Raw genomic sequence first — 21,931 nt, 5'->3', positions numbered from 1 at the left:
GTATTCATGTCAGTTTGTATTTCATACAATCGGTCGCAAGCATAGTCTGTAAAACCTTCATTTGTTACAGGGTTTGAATGTATAAAGAGCAAATAAAAAAATCCTGTTGATCTGCTGGTGTTGCTAGCTGCAATTTGTCTGATCACTGAGCACAACATGGAGCAGGTCCCACTGGATTCCCAGCCTTTGACTAGAGAACTGTTAAGCCAGGAGTGGCATCATTCCCAGTTTCTGGTTCAGAGTTGTGGGTTAAAGGAAATGGATCATTCCACATTTGCTTCTTAATTTACTACTCAAGAAAGATGGAAAAGATGCCAATGGGTTAAACATACAGAGAAGTTAAAGTGTACTAGGTCTTTATGTGTAGGAAATAAGAAATTATAACACTGAGTGGTACACACCCTAACACTGAATTAATGAGGAAAATGTGGGTGTGGGGCTGATCAGCTGAGGAATTATCTGACTGACCGCCTGTTAGCATGAAAAATCCTTTGGATTCTACTCAGGCTTGCAGTGTGGAACGGTGTCAGACAAGTTCATGTAAACTAACTGACATTTGCTGCTTTGTCCCCCTTTTCCTGTCTGTTTCATATGTCTGGACGGTGTCATTTTTGACATTCTCTTCTGTCTACTAAAGTCTACACTATTTTTCTTCCATCTTCTTCATGTTTTTCTCTTTCCTGCGGACATCAAAACCTGGCTATTGTCTAAATGCATTCGCATTCCAACATTATTCATTGTTTCAAGCTTGAAGCCTCCCTGTTTTTTTTCCTTAACCTCTTTGTAGCTGGAAGCCCATTTCCTCTGTACGTGCTCCTGCTTTGGGAATCTGGCCACTCTTGGCGTAGCTTCCACAAACCTCAAGCAGACATTTGCACCTTTTGTGTCTTTGTTTCACATGAAAGATCAGTGCTTATTTTTTCAGTCACAGGTGTAGGTCTGCAAAAACCTATCTAGTGGGCGTCTGGTTGACAGAAAAATGTTCTGCCAGTTTATTTATTTTTAAACGTTTTTAACTGGATTGTTGGGAAGTTTGCATTTCAAGGGCAAAGAAATGTTTATATATTTTTTAAAATTTTTCCAAATTTATTTGGTTCTATTAGGAGGGATATATCTCTGAGATGAGCAAAAAAGAAAATGCTAATTTAATACCAGAAATGGAGACTGGTGTTTAGTACTTAAAAAACTAGAAACAATTATTTGTAGTCAATTTTACATTTATTTTAATTTTTATTTTGTTAAAGGACAAGTGTTTTTATCTTTGTGTTAGACATTAGGTAGACATTTTAGTATAAAATATTGAATACTTAAAGTAAAAAAATAATACATTTTCTATTAGTGATGCACCGATATGAAATTTTCTTGGCCGATACCGATATCAAGATCACTGTTATGGCCGATAACCGATATTTGCCGATACCGATATACTGACATTAATGCTTCTAAAATCAGCAGATTTTGTATAGAATGAAAATTATTAAAGCTGAATTTGTTATTATGTACACACAACACACACATTTACTGAAACAGGCAAACAAAGGGAGATGAAATGGAAAAAATATTGGTTGTTAATATCTGCCTGGTTTTATTTGTCGAACCGATACCGATATGTTGAAAAATGACTAACATCGGCCGATACCGATATTGATGCCGATATATTGTCCATCCCTGTTTTCTATTCTAAGCTAAGTGTTTGTATGTAGGTTTGAAAGTCACATCGTGGTGTCACTGTCCACGTTGCAGTTCATTTGTTTCCAGGAATAAAGTCATTTATACACCAGTACAGATGAGACATGGCAGAATAAATTCTCTTTAAAAAACTAATGATTAATGATAATTGATCTAATGGAAATATTGACTCAACTTTTCCTGCAGAGATATCACCTACAGCATCCTGTTCGAAGCAGTGACCACGTTGCTGGTCTTCTTCTCCAATCAGCTCCTCCACAAAGACATCCTCAGGGATGGATTAATCTGCCAGCACATCATGAAGGGACGATGGTGAGAAAACACACTCGGTCATTGTCATTTAACCTGAAGGGGGTCCTAAGATTTAAAAACCACATTCATGTTAATTTAGCGCACTAAAAGCCTGCACCGTCTTTGACTTGCTTTCCTGTATAAATGAATAATGTTGTTATGGCTACGGAGACACGATTCATTCACAGAAAAGCTCGTTTAACACATCACAAGCTTCGACACGCCACCTTGCATTGCATGTGCCAACCCACCTCTGTGTCAGAGTACATAAAGGTTGGTGGCAGTTATGCTAACTTTGCTCCTGCTAACACTAGCCTGAGCTACTGCCAGCGCTAGCTTCAGCTACTGCTAACTGCTAAGAATGTTGGAGTACCGCCCATGTCCCAGGATGTACTGGGAACATCCAGATTTTGAATGACTGCCAGATAGATCCACATCTTGCGGTTATTGTATTCCTGTTCAATATATCGTCTAGCCCGACACTCACTTCAGCCCCCTTCCACGAAAGCACCCAGAACACAGAGTTACTACCTGACATAGAGCCCTCTGGGGAAAATTGGCCAATATGCATGCAGCTCATTTAATATTCCTTTTCTGGCTGAGTGGGCGGGGAAAGTCTGCTTTTTCATGGAAGGGCTTTATTATGCACCATTAATCAGGGCCCCTGGGACGTTGTGAGCCAACAAATTTAAAATGCTATATAGGAGCTCAAAGAACAGTTTCCAACTGTATAAAATCCTTTTTGTTGGACATATTTTATTCTAAATACAACGGAGAGCCCCAATTAAACACTGGAAGAATTGCTTACAATCAGAAAACCCCAGCGCTTGTGTTTTAAAAATGATGTTCCACTTTCCGATTGTGCTGATGGGTTTTATTTTGAGAGGGTGCTCGCTGCAGAACTACAAAGGCGGAGCTGCACCATAAGGTGGAGCTGCACCAGAGTCAGCCCCGCCCATTCACGCAAACTCAGCCTAGCCCACTGACTTCCGTTTTTGTTTTCAACTTTATCGCAAACTGACCTGACCCACATGAATTACGGCTGTTACTAGTTTACAGTCGTTAATGCTATTTTCTATGCTCCAATTAAACAAGATAAATATAACTTGCTACATGACAAAGTCTGAATATATCCCGAAATAAAAAGGTTTCTCTTAGCGAATATCTGCCCACAGCCGCTCTAACAAAACTTCTGTACAACAGCATGTACCACCACCATGTGGTTTCTGGTAGTCCAGTGGCAAGATTGTCTAACCTAAGTTTTGCTTTCTCCTCAGCTGATGCTGGTTCGATTCTCGGTGGGGTCGGCAACAATCTATTTAGCCAGCTGAAACATTTAATTTGTTCATATTTTAGTTCTAATGTTCATTTTCAGAAAAATATTTATGTCTCTACAAGTTCTTTGAATTTGGTCGTTCCTAAACAGCATTTTAGTTGAAACTCTGCTCACAGATGGACTCACACTGGCTAAATAAACGAATGAATAAATAAAAAAACACATTAGTCATTATATGTTAAATGGCATACCAATAAATTGTTGTAAACATAGTACTGCCAAGTGTAGCTAGAAATGAGGAAAAGAGATTATAGAATATTTCCACTGCTGGGATGCAAACCTGCACAAAACTGCATGTCAACCTGACACCATCACCACTACACCACCACATTTGATAAAAACTTAGGTGGCGTTACATTTGATTATGCTATTCGGTGTGTCTTTGTAGATGGGATGTACGATTTTTCTGGCGGTGTCTCAGTAGAAGTCATTTCAGAAATATTTTGTCAGAAAATTCACAGAATATCCAGATTTGAGAACCAAGACCAGACCCGCTTCGGGGGAGGAGACCAAATTGAAGCTGAGATGGGAAGAAAATGCATGAATGAGGCCAAAAATGGCTTTGGCGTGTTTCTTATGAGGAAATGACAATATAACATGATTAAAAGTTCAAAAAGTTAGATTTTTAAATATATGGAACCTTTACAAAAACTGTTCAATTCACTTCTCAACTCCATCCTCAATCTTGCATTTTTTAGCTATAACACCCTCTTTGGTTCCAGAATGCTATAAAGTCTGACAACTGGAAGGAATTGGACTGACTCTGATAGAATGGGCGGGGCTGACTCTGGTGCAGCTCCACCTTCTGGTGCAGCTCCGCCTTTGTGGTTCTGCAGCGAGCACCACTTGTTTATTTTGGTATTCTACTGACAAAAATATTTACCCATTTTAATTTGGCTCTTGGTCCACAGTTTATGCTTGACAAGTCGACTGGTGAAGACCCTGCTCTACAATTTCATCAGACAGGAGAAGTGTCCTCCAGCAACCCACATTTTTGAGCCCAAAGCTGAGGGGGGTCTGCTTTACGGCCTTGCATCTGGGGTGGCAAGTAAGAGAACTCACCTGAACACATATAAACCAGAGAAAAGAATAAAGAGCTTTTTGTCAAATTTGCAAACTTCCATCTTAATGTGGTATTTGAATTACAACTCAATTCAATTCAAAAATACTTTATTAATCCCAGAGGGAAATTGATTGCTGTAGTAGCTCAGATCAATCGTATTAAATTGAAAAATTAAAAGGGAAACATTTTTCTCTCCTTCCTTTACTTTATTTAAAAACATAAAATTATTAGAAAACAGTTCAATAGTGTGCAAAACAACATGCTATCTCCTCAACTGGATTTTCCTACGCGTAACTGGACGCCTTTTCAGCCCCCTTCCCGAGGCGAACAGGGCCGACGCACCCACTGCCAGCACACGAGAGCAAACTGCTGAGCAAACGGCCTCGAATGACCGTTTGCTCAGCAGATACCTCGCTGTGCGCGCCTGATTTTCACTGAGTTTTCTGCCTCACGAGACGCTGAGGTGAATATCTCACCAGTTAGATATTTTCCGCCTCACGGGGGGGTAAAAACTCGCCGTGTGCGCACTACTGAGCTGCTGGCTGAGCTGAAATATTGTATTAGCCAATCAAAGCGCGTTCTCCGCTCACATGACCCCAAGATGGCAGCCCCCTGTCTGCATGTCAGAAAATAAACAAAATGGAGACAGAGCTGGAAACGGAAGAAATGCCTCTACTTTTTTTGTTGATGAAGCGTCGCCCTCACCGGCGTTAGGAAAGTTTGTGTACGGTGGCTGGAAAGAAGGGCCAGGCAAGGAGTTTAGGCCAATCTACTCCAAGAGATGCGCCTGGAAGACCCAGAATCCTTCCGACAGTACCGCCACCTGGATCCTTCGAGAGGTTAGTGGAAACAGTGGGCCCATCGATCCGCAAGGTACTATTTTGTTTATTTTTCCTGACAAGCACACAGGGCATCTGAATACATCTTGGGGTCATGTGAGCAGTTATGTTGTTGTTGCAGATGCTAAGTCAACACTGTTCTTGTGCTGTTTGTGGGCTTCTGTCCTCATGATTATATTTTTGGTATTAGAGTTGGAATAGACTTTATTGAACCCACAGTAGGGAAATGCACTTGCTATAGCAGCACATACACTTAGAGATAAGAAAGAAGAAAAACAATAAGATTACAGGCAAACGCATAAAGGCAATAGTCCATTGAAATGTGTTACTAGCAGAGGTTTTTAGACAAATGTGAGAGAACCACTTTATTAATGTTTTATTTTTGTCTCCACAATATATTTATATCTATATTACAATGTTGTTAAAGTGACAGTGTGTAGTTTCCCTGGCGATAGGGGGCAGTATATACCTAAATGATTGCAAGCAAGCATTACTTTTGTGTTCAAGTAAGACCTTACCAACTGATGGCCATTAGGGTAAAAAATGCCTGGGAGTGCAACCTCCAGCAAAGTAACAAGAACATCAGATTCCCTTTCATCACTGGCAATAAGTGAAGAGGTAAATGTGTAAAACAACAATGTTTATTAATGCCGAAAGAGGCATGAAATAATGTTTTAAGCAAATTTTTTTCCAAATTTGACATTGCAGCTTTAATGCTTCTCTAAAAATCTGTGTTTATTTTATATTGTTTTTGTACAATGCACTACTTCATTCAGAAGCTAACTCGCAAACAAAAATCTGATCTCTTTAGATCTAAATTGTGATAAATTAAATTAGGCTGATGAAGTGGACAGAAAAGTGAAGAGGAATGATGATGAGTCACAAATAAACTGAGCTGTTTGTGTTGGAGGCTGGTGAAGCTTTTGTGTGTTTGTTTGAGTGTGAGAATAGGGCTGGGTTTCCCCTGTGGATAAATGCTTTTTGTTGGTTGTTGGTGGCAGATTTCTATCAGTGAGCAATCACCATTCAGCCCAGTCAGTCTGTCTGTGGCCACTGATCGGCTTGATGAGTTATGGTCTCCCGTCCTGTTCTGTAATCCCCTAGAGCCTGTTTGTCTGCAGCCGCCTCCCTTACACACACACACACACACACACACACACACACACACACACACACACACACACACACACACACACACACACACACACACACGCACTGTTGAACAACGACCTCAACAGCAACTCTTGATTTCTTTCTTTGTCCCAAAGCTGTATAAATGACATAATCCACAACAAATTAATGCAAACATTGGATCTGTTTATGCAAAGGTCTGGATCACTGAGAAACTGTAATTTTTGTTCTGTTTGAAATACGATCGGTCACTCTGAGTTGCACATGCATGCTGCACAAATAAAATAGTTTTTTACCCCATCACCTACATTAGCTGCAGAAAGGGAATAGACGGGAAATTGATTGTGTCATAAAAAGCCGGTCTCTTGCACGGCACAACTTTGCTTGCAACCCTCAACTGGAAGGCTGTGTTGATTCTGTGGCCAGGAGAGCGCAGAGTGCATGAATGCTAGCAGAAGCTCACCTTTAGCATTAGCAACTCCACAACATGGTGGAACACGTTCAGACTTGTGTTATTTTTGGCGATAACACATCAACGAACAAAGGCAGTGGAAGAGTCACATTTCTGTTGGCCAATCAAAGCTGATATGTCATGAATATTGAGTAAGACTTGTAGTCTTGTTGTTTTCTGCCCTTGCTTCTCTGACTCACTTCTGCCTACTCAAACAGGAGCGCTGGAGCTCATTCATACCAGAGACCACAGCAAATTTATCCCTAACCCTAACCCATGAAGCAGTGGATGAATTCAACAAATATTTTGTAAACATAGGATCTAAATTGGAGGAAAAAATAATAGTTGATGAGATACAAACGGATGCCACAGAGTATGTTGAAAGAAATAAAAAGTCTGTTTTTTTAAGAGCAGTTGATGAGAAGGAGATTTATGAGATAGTTAGAAATATGAAGAATAAAACCAGTACAGACTGGAACGATATTGACATGAAAACACTGAAATATGTGATTGAGGGCATTGTAAAACCATTAACACACATTTGTAATCTTTCTTTTCAAAAGGGGTTTTTTCCAAATAACATGAAAGTAGCAAGGGTAATTCCTATTTACAAGACAGGAGATAAGCATCAATTTACAAATTATAGACCTGTGTCAATACTATCACAATTTTCCAAAATATTAGAAAAACTGTTTGTTAAAAGATTCGATAATTTTGTTGATCAATGTGAGTTGCTGACGGAATGCCAGTATGGCTTCAGGAATAATAGGTCAACAGTCCAGGCACTGATTGATCTTAATGAGGAAATAACAGAATGCATTGACAAAAAGAAGCATGCAATAGGGTTGTTTTTAGATCTGAAGAAAGCTTTCGATACAGTAAACCATGATGTATTGATGAGAAAAATGGAAAAATATGGTTTCAGGGGTATAGTATTGGACTGGATAAAAAGTTATTTATCAAATAGACAACAATACGTGCAAATAAATCAACATAAATCAGGACTAAGACAGATACAATGTGGGGTGCCTCAAGGATCAGTCTTAGGACCTAAACTATTCATAATGTACATAAATGACATTTGTAGGGTTTCACAAGTTTTGAAGTTTGTATTGTTTGCAGATGACACAAATGTTTTTTGCTCGGGGGTGGAATTGCAACAGGTCCTGGATGTGGTCACACAGGAAATAAATAAATTAAAAAAATGGTTTGATGTAAATAAACTGTCACTAAATTTAGAGAAAACAAAATTTATGTTGTTTGGTAATGAAAGAAGACACAATGAATTAGATATAGTAATTAATAATGTAAAAATTGAGAGAGTATATGAAATAAAATTTCTTGGGGTGGTCATAGACAGCAGAATCTGTTGGAAGCCACACATCAAATATGTTAGGGGGAAGCTTGCACGGGGCATTGCTTTATTGGGGAAAGCTAAGTATATTTTTAATCAGAAAGCACTTTATATGTTATACAATACGATGCTACTGCCATATTTGAGCTATTGTGTAGAGGTCTGGGGAAACACGTACAAAAGTCATTTACAGACATTAACAACAATGCAGAAAAGGGCTATCAGATTAATAACAAATGCAGGATATTTGGATCACACAAATGAACTTTTATTAAAACACGGATAATGAAGTTCCAGGACTTGGTTAAATACAAAACAGCACAAATAATGTATAAAGTAAGAAATAAATTAATGCCTGATAAAATACAGAAACTGTTCACAGAGAGAGAAGGAGGATATAACCTGAGAGGAACACTAAACTTAAAGATACATAAGTTTAGAACAACATTAAAACAGATGTGTATCACAATAATTGGGGTTAAATTATGGAACAATTTAGAAGAAGAAATTAAAGTAAGTACAAATATAAATGTGTTTAAAATGAATTATAAAAAACATATTCTGAACAAGTATATAGTAGAAAATAGATGATTTATGTGAGTGTCCTTTATTCTAAGGAAAAGTAAATTGTATCAATTGTAAAAAGATGTTTTTTTTTTCTTTTGTTGTTTTTTTTCCATATAATTTGGTGGTTTTTGGTGACTTGTACCATTTTGTTTGTTTTAATGTCGGTTTTGTGTTAGATTTAGTAAACAAGTAAAAATTACTTGTATAAAGGGGTAGGGACATATAAGTTTCCACTTCAGCCTACTCCTTTTCAAACACAGAAGAAGGGATGATATGTATTTTTTCTGTTTGTGGTATTTTTTTAAAAAAATGTATGTTTTCTTTGTTTGAAATAAACTAAACTAAATTATAAAAAAAAAAAAAAAATTAAAAAAAGTGAGTGGGACCTTTAAAGTTTTGATATTAGTTTATGTTCAGTTAATAACAAATGTTTCTTTAAGCATATTCTAGTGGAGGACTGAGGATACTAGATCAGTGGTGTCCAATCATAGCCCTGCAGGATGCAGGTTTCGTGGCCCTCAAGGACCAGGATTGGACACCACTGGATGATAAGTAGATCAGTTAATTAGTCGACCGATTTAATCATCAGATATTTGCCACATTTTTTGATAGTCTACAATAAACTAATGACTGAGCATTAAAAAAAAGATAAAACAGCAGCTGCTCCAACCACAATTTTGTTTTGTTAAAAAGAAAAAACTAATCTTGTATTAAGTTTGTGTCCAAATTGGTGCATGCAGAAAACCGTACTCGACCTGTTAACCTCTTTCAAGTGTAATGGAGAGCTCGTAGTTTGTTTAAAGCCCAGTTTATACTTCTCCATCTGCGTCGGTGTGGACCCACGCAACGCTATAGGGCTTTCCGTCAGGATTGGAGAGGGTGACAGAGACATGCCCAGAATGACAGAGGCCGCATGCTTGTGATTGGTCAGGACGCCGCTTCCTATAAATTGATCAACAGCATCGCCTTTTCCCCGTCGAAAAGTAAAAAGGTGTTTAGCGACAGACACGAAACAGATTGAAGAATGCCTCGTGGAAAAAGTCCGAAAATATGACTGTTTATTCACCTGTGACTGAAGGAGTACAAAAATACGAAGCAAACGTTTCATTCATGGACGGAAATGACGGGAAACGTGAGTTTAGGGGTGGCGACCGCATGGAAACATAGAGGAGAATGAAGGATGCTGAAAACCATTGTCCGTGTTATAAAGTCTCTGAAATATATAAACACATCAGTAAATATACTATCGCTACGCCCTCTGATGTCCTGGTGGGGAATAGCTTTGCAACACTCCCCAGACTGATGCGGGCTGTTAGCTTCCTATATGACCAGTGCCAGAGTTTGTTCCGCATTGCCAGCAGTAAGTCGGGCTTGTTTCTGGTGAGAGTTTGACAAGACTGCCCTTTTGTCGCCAATTCTCTTCATAACTTTTATGGACCAGATTTCTAGGCGCAGCCAAGGTATTGAGGGGATTCGTTTTGGTGGCCTGAGGATCAGGTCTCTGCTTTTTGCAGATAATGTGGTCCTGTTGGCTTCATCAGACCGTGATCTCCGGCTCTCACTGGAGCAGTTCGCAAAAGTGTGAAGCAGCTGGGACGAGAATCAGCCCCACTAAATCTGAGACCATGGTCTTGATTTGGAAAAGGGTAGAATGCCTTCTCCGGGTCAGGGCTGAGGTCCTGCCACAAGTGGAGGAGTATAAGTATCTTGGGGTCTTGTTCATGAGTGAGGGAAAGATGGAGCACGAAATCGACAAGTGGATTAGTGCTGCGTCTGCATTGATGCGGGTGTTGTACCAGTCTGTTTGTTGAAGAGAGAGCTGAGCCAGAAGGCAAAGCTTACCGGTTGAGCTACGTTCCTACCCTCACCTATGGTCACAAGCTTTGGGTAGTGACCAAAAGAATGAGATAATTGATGCAAGCGGCCAAAATAAATTTCCGCACAGGGTGGCTGGGCTCTCCCTTAGAGATGAGGTGAGAAGCTCGGTCATCTGGGAGGGGCTCGAAGTAGAACCAGTTGAAGTGGCTCAAGCATCTTGTTAGAATACCTACTGGACGCCTCCCTGGTAAGTTTTTATGGGTACATTAAACCAGGACAAAACCTAAAAGAACACCTAGGACACGCTGGAGGGACTATGTCTCTTGGCTGGTCAGGGAATGCCTTGAGATTCCCCTAGAGGAGCTGGCCCAAGTGGCTGTTGGGAGGGAAGTCTGGGCCTCTCTGCTTAAGCTTGGTTTATGCTTGACGCAGTTACTTTCCGCTTGGTGATGCGGCTCGCGGATGGAACGCGCTTTACAACTTGCAGCGTTTATGGTTCGTGCGGCTCGTCTCTGCGGTGAGCCAATATTTTCCCAAACTGAACGGGGCAGCATGGAGCTCTACGGCATGCATCCAACACTACACCACAGTAGAAGTAAAAATTACTGTTGTTTACAACATGGCATTCCAGCAATTTTTAACAGCGTCCTCGTCTTTTCCGACAGTGCGAGCTATTTCTCTCCAAGAATTATTAACAACATGTTGATCACGGTGATCTCTGAGAGCTGAATCATACAAATGTCTGTATTTACGAACCTCTGCCATACTAGTTCTTGCCGGTCCGCCATGTTTTTCTGCATCCGACCGTCCGCGTGGTTAGAAAATTTCCTAGGTGTGCGGTGCGGAAAGTTTGGGCCGTGAGGAGGCGCGGTGGAGGGGCGTGGTTGTTAAAATGACGCAATTTCGCCACGCGGAGCCGTTGGGACAAAGGGCTGAGGAGGGTGTCTGCTTAGTTATGCATTACATAATATGGTTAGGCAGTTGTTAATACTTAAGTTTATTATTGTTTAATAATGCACTAAGTAACATTAAAGAATGGACCTTTGTTATAAAGTGTTACCAAAGTTTCTGGGTGGTTTTATAACTTCATTTTGGGTGATTTATTTTGTAAATTAGTATTTTAAAGGCAACATATAATAAGTTAAATGTTTTTTCAGTTTTTCTAAAGAAAACGTTTAGCTATAAAATTAAATAAAAACAGTGTTTCAGTGTTGTGTCTCATTTTGTTCTTGTTTTTGTTAGTAAAAGAACAGCCTACAGCATTAATGTAAAAACACTATTTTCATGGGTTTTGAGCATCACTAGTTTCTAAATGAATCTTGGACTTACACCTATCGTGTTAGCGTATAAGATGACTAACACCTAAACATTTTTAGCACAAGTTGTTTTCTCCTTGTCAGTACACTGGCCTTTGGTAGAATTCGCCAGATTTAAATTTCCTCATGACAGTTTAATGTTTGAAGGGCAGGATTTGAGTCAAGTGACTGGTTTCATTATCCCCAAAGCACCGCTGCTAGCTGGGTTTCCACAGAAGTACAAAACTGTTGCTAACTTGTAAAGCGCTAAATAACATCTATGTCTCACATTGATGTCTTAGTCACTATTCTCCTTGGCTCTGCTGTTTATTTTAAAATCTGTTTTTGTGTGTAACACATTCACACACATCAGGTCACAGTCTTCTCATATTCTAAACTGCTTTACATTTTGAGTCGTTTTAACAATGATTTTATATTTTTTATTGTACTTGTTAGAAGGTAATTAAAAATCTGCAAAATGCTACACTAGACATCTTGACAAACTGTAGTAATAACAAACTATTTAGCTATGCAGGCCGGTCTAGCCACGCTCCATTGTAGGCTCCGCAGGTCAACTATTGGACCAAACAGTTTTAGGTCCAGCCAATCACAGTGCTCTATGCTTGTTGGGAGACTTTGGGTGGGCTTAGTACCAGAGCTGCACTGGAGAGAAACTACAAAGATGGCATCGGCTCAGGAATGACACTTGTTTGAAACATCTTTGGCATCAACTTTAGACGATTTAAACTTTTTCTGAGACATTTGAGCAGATGGGGTATAGTCCTTTTATTTCTTAAAAGGATTTCTTTACTTCTTCAACGGTGTATGGTGGACTAACTCGTTGACGTATATGTGTAGCGAGGAATGTGTCATGTTGTTTGTTACTGTAATTTGTCTTGGCGTGCTGAGACATTTTGTACTTATGGGCTCCTGTAGAAGTAAACATGGTGTGTAATATGGCATCATCCAGAGACGTAGACCTGCTCCCATGTATTTTAGACCCAACTTTTATGGTTGGATGTTACGAAGACGTGTATAATTTTCAACAGGGCATCATTTAATTCTTTTTAACAACATTTCCATGGATATCCATTGCATAGATTAACAGTGAAAAATACACAAGGTCAACTTAACTGAAAAAATGTTTTTAATGTGGGCTACCGTGGTGATCCTGATGAGCCACTGGCTTTAGGTCTGCTGTTTTTTTTAACACTTTTATAGTTTATGCATCAAAACATAAGCACTTTTCCTTGGCTTAGATTATTACAACATCAGAATTTTGGCAGCTTTCAAAGTCAGAAATGTTCTAGTTTCTATTCTTCAGATGGTTGTTTATTATCTGATGAGCAGATGTAATTTTAGATAATCATTACTTCCGTGGAATATTGCGTGTCTGCTCTGCAGCTTATCTTCATGCTTTGGCCTAAAGCTGATTCATCTACAGTTATGCAAGTAGAGAATTGGGACATTGTGTTTGTCCACCAGCCTTTTGCATCTCTGACTGAGATTCTGTTTGTGTTCTCAGGAGTATTTTATCATATTTTACTCAGTTTTTATCTTCTTTTCTTTTTCTTTTTTTTTTTGCTGAACCCATTGTTGCATATTTTGAATAGAAGCAAAGACCTTCCTAATCCATCCATTAAGTAATATTAGCCAAGTTGAAGTATTAGTGCGTTAACCACTGAATCATTAAATAAAGGCCCTTGTGTGTGTGTGTAGTCTGTGTGACCCTTGATGAGTAGATGTCATTGAGCAGATTTTATTTCATTTGGCAGTCTGCTTCGTGTTTCTGGGACTTCGTGTCCTTGTGTCCTAAAACCAATGCTTCTTAGCATCAAAGCCCCGTGTTGTATTCAGTGTTTTGGTCTGTTTTTTATTTTATTTTATTTTTTGACACATTGAGTTTCAGGCCAAACAGACTCATAAAAATGTGTAGACCATAAAGAGTTTTCAGAGAAGAGACTGTTTGTGAAAATGAACGTTTTCATCGGAGGAAGCCTTCACTGCCTCAAGACCTGATGTCTAGTATACCAGCCTCTGTGTACTAGTGTGACCTTTTCTTTACTTTCCCCTTCCTCGTCTTCATGTCCTCCTCCTCTTTTTCCACTGGCCAGGCCCGGAACAGCCTAAGCAATGTAACATTATTGGGTTTATGTGGCGGACAGGCGGAGGGGCACCAAGCCAGACGATAACAAATGGCACCCACGAAGGTAAAACAACATTCTGTGTATTTGTGCAGGAAATGTGCCTGCCAGACCGGGCTCCGTGACACTGCTGGTCCAGCCTCTGTGGTGCCAGTGATGTGATGAACAGGGCTCCCTCGTAGCTCTCACTGGGTCTTCTCTTCTCTCGCTCCTGTTTTTGGCCAGCTTAGACAAAAGAGGTCTATCGCATGTGCAGACAGTCACAGACTGGAAATTATATCAGTCCTCTCCATTTTCTTATTTGTTTTGAAAGAAGTTTGTTGATTATTTTCCCCTGAGACTGTACAAACTAATTCTATTTCCTGCACACTGAAATTACAAACCCTCTTGATCGCATTAGTGTGTCAGCACAGCTTTTTGCTCCCACTCATCAGATTTTAGAGGAGATCCAGGAGAGAAACTGGTTGCAAAAATATATTTTAGTTACATTTTTGTAAAATTGTCACCATTCCTAAGTTGATCTCTTCCTTTTTTTTCCTGGAGAATGACATCTGGCATTCTTTCCTTTGAGCTTTGTGTTTGTTTGGCGATTATCCTATACAGTAGAAGCATATTTATGTATTAATTTATTTTTTAACTTATATTTTAGGAGGATTAAACCACTTGAGATGAAACGTCTCATTTTTGCAGGGCGTTTATGTTCACTGAGATGTGTTTTGTTGATTTTCACCACTAGATGGCACAAATCTACTTAGATTTGTCTCTTGATGGGTAGTTTGATCAGTGGGACTTTCTGACAAACTCACAGTTTCATTGAGTTGTGCATTCATTTTGGCTAGACGTGGAGGAGCCAGAGACCGTCGTCAGTGTGCCTGGTGTACCTGATGTGATGCCTGAAAGGGTCAGCACTACAGAGGCTCTGAAAGAAATGTTCTCATCTGTGTCTCTAATCCTTACTTCACTCCAGCTGGCCTATGGTTCCAGCGTCTCTTTGTTCAGTGGCGCCGTCTATGTTGTTTCAGATTTCAGGTGCTGCAAAGCTTTCTGTGTGACCCTATTGTGCTCGTGTTAGCCGTGATTACATCAGTCTGAGTGCACATAATTGTTTTCACTTCTTTATTTGGAGAATTATTTATCAGGTGAAAAAATGGGAGGCTTGTCATTTATAGCCTGCCTCTATATTTATGTGTTTACTGAATCCACTTGAGAGCCTCATTTTCTCACCCATCTTTCAAATAGTTTTATTCTAATATTAAAGCCAGTAATGCTTTGATGGTGACAAACTGAAAGTAAAATTTGAGATAGTTTTCAAAATGTCTTGAAACGTTTGCAAGGAGGCCTAATTTCTACAGGTTTGGTGCAGGGGATCGTTTTTGTATCATTTTTGAACAAGCTCAAAAAGGATTGATGGTAATATTACTGCAATACTGAACTTTAAATGAAGATCACGCCCTCATGCAACAGAGGGCGATGTCATGATGATGTTTGAAATATCCACTGAACCCAGGCCGGTGTCGGTACAAGATCTGCTCGGGGACCGTCGACTGCCGATGACGTCAAAGTAGTTGATTGGCTGAACATGAACCTTACGGAATTACGTAATCACGTTACGTTGTTGTCACGTTACGTTGGTCCAGGCAAATCTTTCTGTTGGAAAGATAGACAACGTTTACAAAGAAATCCATCATTACCTCTTTGAAAATACACTTTTAGCATAGAGTTGCATGTATATTAGGGCTGAACGATTAACTGCATGTGCAATTAAATTGCGATGTGACAAAATGAGATTTTCTAATCGCAAAGGCTGCAATTTGGCAGCCAGTGGTTAGCGCAATGCTAATATACTTGAAAAACCCATAGGAATGCTAATGCTAATATCACCGATTACATTCTTGCAAATTATGAATTAGAAACGTGCCAAATGATTACATTTGGAGTCTAATAGAAAGTAAAACTACCATCAATCAAATAAGGACAGACAGGTATTTTAGTAAAGCCAGAAAACTTTTAACTCCAGAGTTTTGGCTAGCAGCTATGAGCGTAACTGAACTACGCATGGACAAGACATCAAAAACTAAACACAAAATACTTCAATAAACGGGACACATTTCTTTCATGCAAATACAATTTCACAGGTGTTGCTAATACCTATGATTCTTCAAGGGATGTGCTCAAAGAGGAGTTCAACATTATGAATAAGATATATAAGATATAGTGTTTTATTTTACAAATACCATTATAAACACAAACTTACATCTTAAGAAACATTATTTTAATAATGACACTGCTAAATTCTTTCCAACAGTATAGATGTGTAGTGTATTTTGTCCGAGTGGGTTTGCCGTACTTTGACGTCATCGGCAGTCGAAGGACCCCGAGCCGATCTTGCAACCGAGCAGATCTTGTACCGACACCGGCAACTCAAGCTAGCATTAGCAGTAGCTTGGGCTAGCGTTTTTCTGGCGTTAGCATCACCACCACTGTCTGTATATGGTCAATGTTGGGTTGGAACCAACATGCAAATGTAAAAGTGATGTGTCTTGCTTACGATATTTTAAACCCAGTTTTCTCAGAATGAAACATTTCTTTGTGGCCGTTAAAGACCAAGTACACTGCGAAACATTTTCACTTGTTTTTGAAATACGATCGGTCATTATGAGTTTAACAGGCAGCATGAATGGGAAATAGTCTTCTACACCTATTTCTTGCATTAGCATCAGATAGAAAATAGATGGGGAAAAGCTCAGAATAAAGTCCTGTTAGTGATCATCACACACTGGTGAAATTACATCTCCGCTTTTGACCCATTCCCATGGAAAGTGGTGAGCTACAGCAGTCGCCGCACTGTGGAACCATTTGGTGGTTTAACCCCCCCAATCCAACCCCTTAATGCTGTGTCAAGCGATTGATGAGGCATTGGGTCCCATTTTTAAAGTCTTTGGTATGACTCGACTGTGGATTTGAACCCACAATCTCCCAGTCTCAGGGCAGACACTCATACCAATAGACCACTGAGAAGGTAGATTAGAATTATATAATTAGAAAAGCCAGTCAGATCTATGTCACACTGAAAATTAGTATTCATGGACTTACCCATCTTGGCTCATGAAGGGGAAGGCTGTTGTTTTGCCGTCAATGAGAGCAGAGAATGTCTCAGCAAGTAGAAGCTAACTGTTAGCATTAGCGACTCCACAACACAGCTGGACTCCTTCAGGCTTGTGTTATTTGTGGAGATAAAACATCAACGTTGTGGTGTCAGCGGTAGTCACGTTGCTGTTAACCAATCAGAGGCGAGATGGAAATAAATCTCCAAAACCTGCCGTCTTGTGTTCCCCTCTCCTCCAGCTAACTTCTAGTTCCTGAAACGGCAGCTTTTGTCCCCACGGAGATTGACTCACACGACATTCTAATACTAAAGACCGTAGGAACACTGTACGTAGGAAAAGTTAGTTAGTACAGACTTTCTGGTACATCAGACACCCCAAGCTGCATAACAACAAGGTAAATGTGGATTTGAATTCTAAAACCACTTCACAGAAACGATTTTTGATTGCAAAATGTTTATGCAATCTTTTGTCTCCAGCAGTTGTGGCCCACTGAGATGAACTTTGCAGAAGATTACAGTGAAATGAGTCTGTTCCACTTGTATTTACTTGTCTTCACAGTGAGTTTCAATAGCTGTCTGGATCTTAACTTCACTGTTAAGAATCATGCCATCATTTCTAGCTCCTACAGGGATCTTCAGATCAAAATGTATCTCCAGAAGCCAACACACTCTAGTAAAAGCGGCCACAGTTTGTCTGCATATGGAGCAAAACACATTTTACAGGAAGTCAGATTTTCCTTCAGGCAAAAACAAATTAGTGTAAATATTGGATTGAAATCTGTCCGCTGGAGTGAAATATGAGTGAATGAATTCTGATGTTGCTCTGAAATTGCCGGATGTGAAAAGAAGAATTTTAGCTGATATGTTGTTTGGTGCGCAGTCGGATGAAGATCAGATTATTCTGAAAGACGGATTTTCTTTTGATCCTGTTATTGAACTGATATCCCACGTCTGTGTGTCACATTGGTGTAGACGCTGTGCGTGACATCTCCTGTAGTTCTCTACTTCTGTCTAAACCGGTCCTGAAGCCTCATTCATCAAATGTTCATAGAAATATTCCCAAAGTCGTTCCGAACGAAATTTAGAATGTTCGTACAAACAGTCAAAATCCTGATTTATGAAACATGCGGTGGGCTCTCGTACGGGTGTTCCTTCGCACTCGTCTGATGATAAATCCCACCTGTGGGTACCCAGGTACTCGTGTGCGTTCTCTGACATTTACATACAAGAACGCCCTCAATTAACCATATTTGGTCATGCTACGTTCTCAGCACGTGAGGGGATACCTTGCGTTCTACCCGGAAAAAGAAAACTTGCGAGATCAAGACACTGGCTGCCGAAGTGCAAAAGAATCAAACACTTTGCAAAGGTTATAAGTGCGGTTGGGACTGAAGAGAGGTTCCTTGCAGCAATAAATATAAACTTTAATATGATAAATTGTAGAGTAATGGGTTGTCATTTACATTTAACCCTCCCACTGTCCTAATGGCTGTGACCCCGCGAGGAAAGTTGACCATTGAGTAGGGTTGATGGTTTATTCTTTGGGTCCATGTGGCAGGGGTGAGGAGTGAGCACCACCTCACCCCTGCCACGTGGAGCTCAAGGGGTAAACCATCAATCCTGCTCAATGGTCAACGTTCCTCGCGGGGTCACCCATAAAGAGCGGGAGGGTTAAGGAGTCGTTCTGGTTGGAGTTGGTGTTATTTGGAAATTTCTGAGTGCAGCCTCTTCAAAGCTGTCATTCAGTCTGGTTACCTTGACAATGTTTAACAATAATGTTTGTCTTTGTAAATTGGAGAGAGTTATATAAAAATGATCAATGTTGCATGGTGGCACACTTAAGAGCATATAAATTCATTCAAATTTAAAAGGCAGCTTCATTTTAAGGTTCGGCTTGCTGAAGCACAAAGAGGCTAATGACTTGACCTCAGTCCCATCTGGTGGTTTGCTTCATCTTGTGTTAGTGATGAGCTGAGAAGGTGGCTCATCATTTGGTTACCAAGGGAACGCCATTGTTAAATGAAATGGGCATCACATTTTCCACTAAAACACAATCTTACTTCAGCATAAAGTTTCTCCTGACTGTCGGAAGATTCTTTAAATATACTTTGACTCTGTTGCAGTTATTAATTATTTGATTTTAAAGGAACACGAAAGTCATAAAATTGCTTAATTCTTTTGTGTGATCATACCTGTATCTGTGTCCTACTTTTTCCTCTCCGTGCAGGTGGGCTGTGGAGTGTTTTTACTTTGGGTGGAGCGGGCAGCAGAGCTGGAATAGACCAAGAAGACAACCCTTTACCTTTGTCCAATCAGAGTCTTCTGTTACTGCTGGTATTAGCCAATCTGACAGATGGGCCGGACTGGCCGAACCCTTACCGCCAGGCTATTACTTGTTTCAGAAACACTCAAGGTAAGGATCAGTGCACAAGAAGATGTATTAAAGTAGTTCCAGACATTTTATTTACAGCCTATGTATAAGTTGTACCAGGTGCTAATACATCAGCGTTGGTTGTCTCCATGCAGACACGTCGTCCCTGACTGTGGAGCCACCTCACACCTTCCAGATCAACTTCAACAGTCTGTACACGGCCCTGTGCGAGCAGCAGCGCTCGGACCAAGCCACGTTACTGCTTTACACCCTGCTGCACCAGAACGCCAACATGAGGACGTACATTCTATCAAGAACTGACATGGACAACCTGGTGGGTGGGCGTGGGCACTACTCTGATTTTACTGCTGTTGCTGTAGGCCATTTTCACTGTTAATAATTAGTCTTTGTGGTTGGGTAATGATTAATTTAATTATGCAGGCTGTAATTTACTCAAAGATTCTGAGACTATACTTCTAATAAATTCTGTCTGACTTGTTTTCAACATACCATCGTTACCAGATTTAGGTGAGGTTTGCTATGTTAATGGTAACAGCTATGGAGTCTAGCTTCAGGCCTAAAACATCTGAGCGTTAGATGAACTGGAAGCAAAATGTTAAGAAATGAGGGATGTTTAAGACATTATCTGATCAATGGCTGATTCATCTTCGGTTCTGTGTTTTAACACACCATGTCAGGGACTTGCACAAACCAGCCAGAGAAGCACTGCTCATGAGACTCAAAACTCCATTTTATTTTGGAGCAGCTTCAAAGTTAACAGGAACTTTCACCTAATCACAGCACAAGACACTATCCAGAAAAACAAAAGACATTTCAGACACACCAGGTTCAACTTAAATAGTGGCTGATCAGACCACTCTACATACAAGAGGGGAACAATTAACATACAATTAACACACACATCCTCACACACACAAACTAACCAGTCTAATCAATTCAAGTAACTCAAATAACTAAATCATAATTACAAACTTCCTATCCATAACAGAAAACATCTACATTAAATTAAACACAAGCATAAACATGAATCTCCCCTCCCTTGGGAGTTGGTAGATCCCAGGAGTGCCTAGGCTTCCAGAGGAGATGAGCTGCAGGTGTGAGACTCCATGGGAAACTCCAAGTCACTGGTAACTCAAAATAGAAGTACAAAATTAACACATGCATTCATAAACAGAAGACTGATTGTGTGCGCATCAACCAGTCATCCTGGACAGAACACAGAAAACACTACCAGCAGACCATGTCCATGAGGTGACAGACACTGCTGTCACACACCGGTGCTGATCCTAATCCTGCTTTCTCTGTCAGGTGTTGCCTATACTCGAGATTCTTTACCATGTAGAGGAAAGAAATTCTCATCATGTCTACATGGCTCTCATTATCCTACTCATCCTCACGGAGGACGACGCCTTCAATCGCTCTATCCATGAGGTGGTAAGTAGGCACACCGATCAGCTCCCGTGAGAGAAACGATTCGTTATTTCCAGTTGCTGAGATTCGAGTCAATCATTCCTGACGTTTTCAGCAGGCATGTGTCACTTACTCTCCCTCTTTGTCTCCCAGCTGTTGAAGAACATTTCATGGTACACAGAGAGGTCATTGACAGAGATCTCACTTGGCAGTTTGCTCATCCTGGTCGTCATCCGTACCATCCAGTTCAACATGACACGAACAAGGGTAAAGCGAGCGCTCATGCATGCGTTCGGCTTATTGATTCACAGATGATACAGCTGTGAGTTGGTAGTAGTTAGCATTCAGCTTTCCTTTTTGTGTTCTTGCCTTCTGTGCAATCTCTTAGGATAAATACCTCCACACCAACTGTCTGGCTGCGCTTGCCAACATGTCGGCTCAGTTTCGATACCTCCACCAGTATGCTGCCCAGCGCATCATCAGGTAAGGACACACTGGGAGTTACAAATGTCCGAGCAGAACAAACAGTGACCCAATATGCTGAGTGATCATATTCTATGCAACCTATCCCAGAACATTCTCGCAAATATAATATGTGAACACCAAAATGCAAAGTTAAATACAAGGGCAGCTAGCTAAAATCCATTGTTGTTGTGTACATTATCTTTTTGACATTCAAACTGCATCTTTGCTGTTTTGAATTACTTTACAGACTTTGTCCTTTTCTGTGTTTTTTATGATCATATTTCAAGTTTCATTCTGTTAGCGATGTTCAAAGGATAAAAAAAGTTAAATAAAAATTATTGTTTTTCTTTTATTCTCTTACACCTCTGTCAGTGTTGTATTGCTTGGTTCTTTATTTAGAGTTCTATGGGGGTTTCACCACCAGTTGTAATGAAGCATTTCCTTTTCATCTTGGGGCAAAGTCTTCTTAAAATGTGTTTATTAACTAGTATTGCAAAAAAGGCTGACGTAAAGGTTTATAAAATAACATTTGTATTAATTGTTAGAGCTGTGCTTGGGCTACCCACTAGCTCATAATTCA

General features: G+C 40.0%; 1 protein-coding gene across 1 annotated transcript in view; it reads left to right on the top strand.

The window, feature by feature from the left end:
* The window catches only part of dym (dymeclin), a 69,881-nt gene that overhangs the window by 7,534 nt on the left and 40,416 nt on the right, over positions 1 to 21,931 (top strand). The window contains exons 7-13 of the mRNA XM_015942872.3: positions 1,876 to 2,001; positions 4,228 to 4,364; positions 19,312 to 19,497; positions 19,611 to 19,789; positions 20,785 to 20,910; positions 21,040 to 21,153; positions 21,275 to 21,369. Of these exons, the coding sequence (XP_015798358.3) occupies positions 1,876 to 2,001; positions 4,228 to 4,364; positions 19,312 to 19,497; positions 19,611 to 19,789; positions 20,785 to 20,910; positions 21,040 to 21,153; positions 21,275 to 21,369 (963 nt within the window). The remainder of the gene's footprint in view (positions 1 to 1,875; positions 2,002 to 4,227; positions 4,365 to 19,311; positions 19,498 to 19,610; positions 19,790 to 20,784; positions 20,911 to 21,039; positions 21,154 to 21,274; positions 21,370 to 21,931) is intronic.

Source organism: Nothobranchius furzeri, chromosome 6, assembly GCF_043380555.1.
Source record: "Nothobranchius furzeri strain GRZ-AD chromosome 6, NfurGRZ-RIMD1, whole genome shotgun sequence".
NCBI lineage: Eukaryota > Metazoa > Chordata > Actinopteri > Cyprinodontiformes > Nothobranchiidae > Nothobranchius > Nothobranchius furzeri.
Note: the sequence above shows the minus strand (reverse complement) of the source record. Positions and strands in the feature narration are given on the sequence as shown.